The sequence below is a fragment of the Acanthisitta chloris genome, unplaced genomic scaffold (assembly GCF_000695815.1).
Source record: "Acanthisitta chloris isolate BGI_N310 unplaced genomic scaffold, ASM69581v1 scaffold14095, whole genome shotgun sequence".
Classification (NCBI taxonomy): domain Eukaryota; kingdom Metazoa; phylum Chordata; class Aves; order Passeriformes; family Acanthisittidae; genus Acanthisitta; species Acanthisitta chloris.
The window spans coordinates 11,537-20,906 of record NW_008674368.1 but is presented as its reverse complement, the minus strand read 5'-3'; the positions used below and the strand labels follow the sequence as shown (position 1 = coordinate 20,906).

The 9,370-nt window shown below is 44.0% G+C and overlaps 1 protein-coding gene across 1 annotated transcript in view; it reads right to left on the bottom strand.

Moving 5' to 3' along the window:
- SNAP47 (synaptosomal-associated protein, 47kDa) overlaps window positions 1–9,370 on the bottom strand; it is a 16,128-nt gene that overhangs the window by 2,314 nt on the left and 4,444 nt on the right. Inside the window, exons 2-3 of the mRNA XM_009075314.1 lie at window positions 8,310–8,794; window positions 4,699–4,829 (exon numbers count right to left, since the gene is read on the bottom strand). Coding sequence (XP_009073562.1) covers window positions 4,699–4,829; window positions 8,310–8,794 — 616 coding nt within the window. The remainder of the gene's footprint in view (window positions 1–4,698; window positions 4,830–8,309; window positions 8,795–9,370) is intronic.

Sequence of the window (9,370 nt, the reverse complement as noted above, 5' to 3'; positions counted from 1 at the left end):
CCTAAATCCCAGGCAGCCAGAAACACAGATGGGTGAATAACTGGGATTGCAATTTGGCTGTCAAAGGAAAAATACAAAATAAACCCTGGATCAAGCTTAATCCACCTTGCTCTGTTCTTACAAAAACTCCAAGCTAAAAGCTCCTGTTTCTATCCGAAAGGAAACACTTCAGGATCTTTCACAGGAATAGGAAAGCAAGGCAGGATTCTTCAAACTGGAGGTGGCAGATGTGTATGGGATACGCCTCAAAAATGATATGATCAGATCCATCACACATGACTCAGAACATGGGTCTGAAATAAGGTCAAGAAAGTAACTTTACTTGGAAATGGGAATCCTGGAATCACAGAACACTCTGAGCTGGAAGGGACCCACAAGGATCATTCCTTATACAAGTTTAAAGGTTGGACTTGATCTTGGAGATCTTTTTCAACCTTAATGATTCTGTAATTAAGAGAGAAGAGACCTCACTCCTTCAGTATATCCCAAAGGATGGCATATTCTTCCCAAACTCCAAGCTAAAAGCTCCTGTTTCTATCCCAAATGAAACATTTCAGGTTCTCCCACTGGAACAGGAGAGCAAGGCTGGATCTTCCACGTTGGAGGTAGAAGATGTGTGTGGGGTACTCCCCAAAAATGATGTGATCAGATCCATCATGTGTGTGAATCAGGACAAGGGTCTGAAATAAGGTCTTGGCTCTGCCAGGAAAGTAACTTCACTTGGAAATGGAAATTAAAGAATGCCCTGAATTGGAAGGGACCCACAAGGATCATTCTCTATGCTAATTTGAAAGTAGGACTTGATCTTGGAGGTCTTTTCCAATCTTAATGTCTCAATGATTAAGGGAGAACAGACCTCACAACAAAGGATGGCAGTGACAGACATGAGCTTCATCATCAGACGACTTAAAGACGGTCAACGCTGACATTTTTCCAGCAAGTTAACTAAAAATTTTATCCATGAGCATCCCAAAAATTGTGTTCCACCACAGCAGAACAACAGTGATTTGACATGGACTAGATCATGGCTTGACCCATGTTCCAGAAAGATCTCTCAGGCCACTCAACACCTCCACCTTCTGCTGCAGCAATGCACAGACTTTTAGAGGGCTAAAACAAGGATGCAGAAGCAAACAGGGACATTCTTCCTTCCCCATCCCTCCCAGAGACACCCAATTTATCTATCAATCCAACTGTGCCCCAAAATGCTCAGGTTTGCCATGAAAAACAGCTTTAGTTTCAATCCAGTTTCCTTTTGATTAGTTAGGGTTAGGTTTAGGCTTTGCATTACTTAGAGCATATTTAACACTTCAAACACAGCAGAAAACAAAACTGTTGAGAACAGAAAAGCCTTGAAAATAGGAAAGGAATCAAATGGAAACTCAGTGGCTCCAGAGCTCTGCTCTGGTCACCTACCAGTTAGGCTTTGCCTTGAGCCCCAGTGGGTGATGCTGAGGTGGTTACTCACTCCCAAAATAAAAGGCAAAAGGCTCATTTGGATCTCTTAATTCTCTTTGCCTAAGAGAATTAATTACAGGTAATTAACCCCTTAAACCTTTGTCTCTCAGCATCTTCAGCTGTTCATGCTGAGTGTGGAAATCCAACGGGATATGAAGTGGCTAAGAGGCTTTTCCAGCACTGCCCACAGAGCTTGCTGGAAGGAGTTAGTGGGATCTGAAGTGTGCCCAAAGCTGGGCAGATGAATTTTACAGAGCCAAATGATGTCCAGTTAGCACTGTTCCAGTCATCACTGCTCCAGTCCTGTCACCTACTCAGAGCATCCTCTGCCAGGATGTCATTTGGATGGTGACCCAAGACATGAAAACTCAGTGTGAAACTCTTATCTTGCCCCCTAAATCCAGCCAGCAGGTATGAGCCCAGCACAGAGGCATTTTAAAGGCACATTTCTCCCCAGGCACTGCTCAGTCTCACACTGAGCCTTGGGTTTGTGCCACTGGATTATAATTTGGAAAGTCTGATTTAGCCTTGTGGCTGTGCCACAGGATTTCTGTGCTGCTTCAGGCAAGTGACCTGATATTGCCATGCACAGAGTTGTAAAAAACAAGGCAGTAAGGCAATTTATCTAAAAGCTTGTGAAAAATGGTCTGTTAGCTCAACACAGAGTGCCCAGCAGTAAAAATAAGATGCAGAAAGTGTCCTTGTGCATTGCCAAATGTAGTTAGAACTCCCTGAAATCTTCCCTGAGATCCACTGCATTATCCCTGTGCAACCTGAATGCTAATGCAGAGCACACTTAACCAGAAATGGCTCCTGGGTGCAGCTTCCACACCCAAATTCACCTGTTATTAGAACACAAGTGTCACTTGCAGCACTCTGAATGAGGGTGAAACAGGGATAATCTGTCAGGATTTCACCCAGAACTTCACCTTTGTGCTGAACATCTACAGGTGAGGAAGGAGAGGGGACAATACCTAAAATATTCCAGTCATAACCCCATTATAAACACACACCCTCAAAAGGGATTGATTGATGTTGCACTGAAAGCAGAAAGAGGCTTGTCCACATCCTCTCCTGCTGCACCTGGAATGGGCAAGGAGACAGGAAAGAGAGGAAACATCTTTAACCACTGCAACAGAATTTATTAGAGGATATTTCTCCCATAATTTGTTCTTGGACTGATAAAGAACTCTGATATTATTTACTTCCTCAAGGACTAAGCCCTCCTGGAGCCACTTACATCCCACTGTGGAAAAAAACTCAAGCAGCTCCACAAGCTTAACTCCCACCTTTTATTTTGGTACCATTTAAGTTCCACACAAGCAAAGTCTTAGTAGTGAGGAACGTAATTCTCTCCCCATATTGTGCCTTCCAAAAAAACAGCTCCAGGCCATGGTTATTCCATGTGTCAGCTCAGATCAGCTGTCTGCTGATTACTATAGGCCATGGCCCAAAGCCATCCCATGAGCAAAGTTGGCATTTAGCACTTGGAATCAACAGTTCCTCAACAAAACAAGTTTGCTCTGACCTAACAGTTGTGATTTCCTGAGATGAAGCCATGAAAAAGGGTAAATAAACACTCAAGAGTCTATGGAAGTAGCAAAGGATTGAAATGGAACCATCTAGACCCTTCAACCACAGCCCTTAAGTCAATATTGTCACATCACTCCCACACTTGATGCCTTTGTGTCAATCCCAGTGAGGCAGTTCAGCCAGATGGGATTCTCAGGATTTGCAGGATTCTTCCTCCATGTCCAAGCTCAGGTAAAGAATACAGGTCAATCTGCCACAAACTCTGTGGTTTTAAAGACAAATGTCCCTTCAGGAAGTCTTGGTGAGGTCCTTTCCTCAGGCACCCAAATCACAACTGCAAATGCTCAGTGCTTCCAGCTCTAAGGAAGGAATTTGGTATCATTCAACAATTCCTGGTGCAAAGCATTGACATTCCTGCAAGTACTTTGGTGTTGAGGAGAGAAGAGCAGCAACTATTTGCTCAGCACAGATTCCTCTTACTTCTCCAACTGTCAAAGTTCTGCTGGAGTCACCCAGATCACAATGACGAGGGAAAGCAGAGGAATCCTTCTGGGTGTTGGGATTCCTTTTGCTTGTGGAAAAACAAGTGCTTGCACTACAGATCATCAAAGAATGAAAGATCCCAATCCTCAGGAGAAAAAAGTGCTCAGGAAAACACTAATCATCAGCATAATGACCTCAAACCCCTTTAAATGATGAAGTGTGAGGGAACAACTATCTGTCTTCAAAGCTTTGCAGCTGTAACTGTTTTCCCTCCTCACTCCCTAAATTCCTTGCAAATGTGATTAACCATCATCCTGCTCATTCCCAAACACTTAATGTCTTACTCAGGTCTAGTTTCAAGACCTTCACCACCTTGTGCTTCCAAGGATTCAAATCCCTTTGGATGGCCTTTACCATGATACTTCCCTTGACCTCAATCCCAAACCTCCACACCTTCCAAATCTGCTCTTACCAGTAGGTATTTCCCTCTCCAACCACATCTTCCTTCACTTCCACATCTATTACAGCTTATCTTTAAAATGCTTAATGACTGGAATGATGATGAAGGAGGTCTGACTGTTAGGGAACAGGTGGTCAGGAATTCTTGAGAAAAATCAGGCCAATTCATGGCCTGTCAGGTTGGGACACAGATCTTCTCCACAGCTTTGAGGCCTCATTTAGAGGAACAATACCAGACTGGATTCCTTTAAATATATATCTTTTTCCTAGTAAAATCTCCAACCTATTTCCCTTTTCTTAATTTCCTGCCCTGCAGATTGATTTCCTAACTACAAATTGTCTCTGTGTGTTTATAAAGCATTTTGTGGATGTTTCTGGAATAGAACTGTTACTCCTTAAGCCCCAGAGAAGAAAAGAAACCTCAAAGAAACCCCCCAAAACACTCCCCAAAAGTTGAAAATGATATAATTTTTAGGCTTCTTAATCCTCAAAATAAGCAGGTTAAAGGTAAGGATTTTCCTGGGGTCATAATCCTTGATATCTTTTGCTGATAATTCCTGATTTGTACAGAACAGTTAAAAACAAACAGAAAGTTCTCAGACTATTTTCATCACAGGTTTGAGGAACTTTTTAAATATTCCCAAAGAAATTTCCTTGGAGGAATGTTTGAAGACAAAGATAATGTTTCTAATGATGAAACATCATTAGATGTGTGTGAGGAGGGAAGCAGAGGGAGTGAATTAGCAAATTGATCTCAATTTCTACCTGTTTAAGCTCTTTTGCTTCTTCCTGGGAGACCTTCTCATGCTTTTGCAGCTGGACCTGGTCCTTATCCATACCTTCTGTGCTTCCCACCGGAGAGCCAGGCTGCACCACTCCTCCCAGGAGTCCTGTGGCTGTAAGAGAAACTCCCATGGTCAGACTGTCAACCTCTGATTAGAGATAAGGAATTCTTCCCTGTGAAGGAAGAAAAGGTTGCCAGGGAAGCTGTGGCTGCCCCACCCCTGGAAGTGTTCCAGGCCGGGTTGGATGGGGCTTGGAGCAACCTGGGCTAGTGGAAGGTGCCCGTGCCAGGGGTGGAACAAGATGAGCTTTAAGGTCCCTTCAAACTCAAACCATTGCATGATTCTGGAGCACCTCTGCTGGGAGACCTGAGGGTATTCAGCCTGGAGAAGAGAAAGTTCCAGGGAGACTTTGGAGCTCCTTCCAATGCCTAAAGGGGCTCCAAGAGAGCTGCAGAGGGACTTGGGACAAGGGCCTGGAGGGACAGGACAAAGGGGAATGGCTTCCCACTGCCAGAGGGCAGGGATAGACGGGATATTGGGAAGGAATTCTTCCCTGAGAGGGTGGTGAGGCACTGGCACAAGTTGCCCAGAGCAGCTGTGGCTGCCCCATCCCTGGAAGTGTTCCAGGCCGGGCTGGATGGGGCTTGGAGCAACCTGGTCTGGTGGAAGGTGTCCCTGCCCATGGAGGGGGTGAGACTGGATGAATTTTAAAGTCCTTTCCAACCCAAACTATTCTGGGATTCAAAGTTCTCCCACTTAAGCAAGCACCAAAGAGGAATCATAGAATTTTAGGGGTTAGAATGGACCTGAGAGATCTTCTAGTTCCAACCCATGCCCTGGGCAGGGACACCTCCCAACAGACCAGGTTGCTCAAGGCCTCATCCAGCCTGGCTCTGAATACTGCCAGAGTTGTGCATCTACCGTGTGCCAGTGTCTCAGCAGCAAACTGTACCACAGCCACCTGGGTGCACTTGCCCTGAATCAGCAGAGGACAATGACAGGAGGTTTTACATACCTGAGGTCAGAGATCCTGTCAGATTCCAGAGCTCAATGCCAGCTCCAAGCGCTGGCGCCCACTGCCTGGCTAAGTGTCAGCTCTGGATAGCATTACTTCCCCAGGAATAGGGAGACAAAAGCTAAACCAGAAGCCCCAAACCCTAAATCCCTCTCAAGTAATTACTACAAACTCCTAATCCCTGGAATTATTTGGTTATCAGCCTGAGAGTCACTGGACTCAGACACCATCAAGGTTGAAGACAAGGAAGTCTTTCACTGTGCTAGTGTTACCCTGTGTAAACACTCCTTGTTTTCCAAGGGGGAAGAACCAGTTACTGAAAACTGAGTGTCCTGGTTTCCCTCCTGGGACAAAGTGGGGAGGGAATACTAGAATTCCTTCTGCCAGCAAGCAGCCAGACAAGATTCCTTGTGTTTCTTAGATATCATCTGAGTGTCACCATATGATAATAATACCATTAAAGGCAATTAATGTATTCATCTCATTCCATTGATCTCACTGAGGACAAGGAGGGACATGAGAAAAGCACAGAAAAACATTGAGATGAGGAAGTAAAAATGGTATTTCATAGGAATTTTATGGGAAAATAATGGAACAGAAAGGCAGAAACACTTAAAGAGCAATTTGGCTTCATTTGTGTTCCACTCACTGTCACCACATGAAGACAAAATGAACCTATGAAGACTCCAAACCTGTGAACAAAGTGCTGAAAACCCAAAATAATGAGGAAATTCAGTCACAGGAATAAGCAGGAAATATTCAGCAGCCTCTAAAGGGCTAAAAATACCTGTGAATGCCAAGACTGAGCCCCAGGACTGAGCCAGCACTGCCCTAAATTGTCACACTGGAGGATTTCTTGTGCTCTTTAATCCTTGGGAGCTGTTTTCAGCTATTACTGAGGATGGAATTGGCTAAAAGCTGTTACAAACCAAAGCTCAGTGCTCTGTCCTGAGCATTTAAACACTCATGTGGGCTTGGGCCAAAAAAATACAGGCAGAAAAGACATGCAAAGCAGCTAAAAATACTTGGAGATAATCTGGTGTGTATAAAACTCTTCATAAATTCCTATTCTAGGTGGAATTAAGCCAAAACTCTTAGGAAAAATGATTTTGGGGGGGGATTTACTTATATAAATGTGTGATATAACTTTAGGGCAGGATTGGTGTAAACAGAGAGGATTCAGGTGAAACTGTGACAGCTGGGGCAATGTTTATGTCTCTGAGCTGCACCACTCAGGGCAAAGAACAGAGTTTGGAGACAGCTGGACCACCCTGCAAGGATATTCCTGCTATAAATCTCAGAATCCATTCACTCTCTGAAAACAGAAACATATATTTTGTGTGCACAGAAGCTAACAGGCACAACACTGACTTTTTTCCCCTCCTGCTTTTAGGAAAAAGCACAAAAAATGCAACAAATCAATGTTTTCATGGCAAAATCCCAGGGCTTCACACACAGTCCAGGAGTGCCATCTTGTGACAGAGGAGAAACTCCACGGAAGGAACAAACAAGGGGTTTGGTACAGCTGGAAAAGTCAAGATTTCCAGTTTGCTTTGCTCTCATTTCCAAATGAAACAGGGAAAATGCAGGTGGAGAGAGGAGAGTAATGGCTTTGCCTCACTGACTCACAGCAAAGTGGGAAGTGAAGCCCAGGAGGGCTGAGAACCAATTGTTTGATGTAAGAAACCTTAAGAGCATCAGGAACTGAGCAGCAATTTGCTGGAATAACTCAGTGCTTAAGGAAGCAGCAGGTTGTTTGCCCTCTAAGTTGTTGTGTTGACATTCCAGTGCCAAATGCACTTCCTTCCTTCCAAATTAATAACCTTTTCCAACAACTCACTTCACCAACTCTCACTGCTAAGCCCAGTTTTAGTCTGGTGCCTAGAAATACGTTTATCTATTGTTTTAGTCCATTTTCCCACTTTTTTTTTTGACATCCTGGCAATAAATCCATCCATTGATTTGCTCCTTTGTCAGGAACAATTAAGGAAAAAGAAAGCATTCAGGGGCACTGATAGGGATAAATTCCTAACTGACAAAAATTCAGTTCTCCAGATGAATTCAGGGTTGGATTACAAAATAAACCCCCCCCCAAAAAAAAAACCTCCATGGAATTTTAGAGGAATTAATAGGAGTAAGGAATGTCAATGTTATTGTTGTGAAAGGGTTTCAGTCCCCACAGTGGTTTCTTCAAGTGGTTCAACTATGAATTTAATCAATCTGAGACCTAAAATCTCCTAAATCCAACACCTCAACTTCTCAAATAGCAAAATCCTAATTTTTTTAAGATAGAAAGATGAACAGGATGCTTATTCCATGTGTTATTTAAAATCTTGGACTGAAAATTTGAGTGCGGCTTTCTATACTGAACTAAATGACAGGTTTAAGCTAAATCTACTTCCAGCTAGGAACTGCCGAAGGAAAAACAACAGAGACACAGGAATAAGAGGGTTTGGAGTCACCTGGAGGTTATTCCTTGCATTTTGTATCATTTTTATAAAGATTATACTCCATTCTGAGTTTGGAAAGCACTTGGAAACTCTTGGAGCTGCTCACGGATGGATTGTGTGACATACCTGCCTGCCAAATGGAGGTGCCCAAATCCACCTGAGGAGACTTCCTGGCACCACCAAATCCAAGGGCATCTTCTAAAAACTGGATCTTCTTGCTAAACTGCATCTCCAAGATGGGAATGACTTCTGGCATCTTGGCTGACAAGAGCCTGTAAGAGGTGTCAGGTCTCCCAATAAACCTCTGCCGGACACTGATTTCATAGGGAGTGTGAACTCGGATATCATCCACATCCTTCGATTCAAACCTGTGAATCAACTGGGAATTGCAGTCACTGATTTCCAGGCCAGAAGCAAAAAGGGTGAATTTTCCTGGCTTGACATTTGAGTCTGTTCTGTGGGTGATAATAACTGGAATTCTACTTAGGATTCCTTCCTGGTTCTTCGAATTGGAAACCGTGGCAGTTTCCTTTGGCTTAACTTCCAAAGGTCCTTTCCAGAACATGCTGCTAAATGGCCACCAAGAAGGAGACTCCAGCTCAGTCAACAACCTAGCAGAGAGAGGAGAGTGTTAGAAGAGGGAAAACCAGTGGGAATGTTGTCCTATCCCACCAGTTCAAAGCAAATCACCATAGACACAGAGATTCCTTAACACTGAATCCAACCTGCTCTTACGTTGCTCCTCAGACCTATTCAGAGCTTCCCAACATCTATCCCTTTCAAAATCCAGCTTCTCCTCACTTGCAAAACACTCCCAGAATCTCACTGTTGTGATCCAGAAGCTGAACTTCTAACAGGATTTATTCAAGCCAATTTCCATGTGTCTGTTCCTCAGCTCACGCTTCCTTTGGCCTCAGCCTTTCCTCTCCTCACCATCACCACTGCCTTCTGCTGCTCCTTTATGCTCCAGCCCCACAGTCTGAGGCCACTTTACACTTTGCTCCACACCCAAATTCCCAGTTAAAAGACTCAAAATACCAGGTGGAGTCCAGCAGAGACTTCCCACCAGCATTCAGAGTCCACCTGGACATTAATGTTGGTGCAGCTCCTGAGGGAGACTTTTTCCTCCTGGCAAACTGGTCTCTTCAAATCAATAGTCACTTCCTGGAGGAACTAAGCTACTTCCC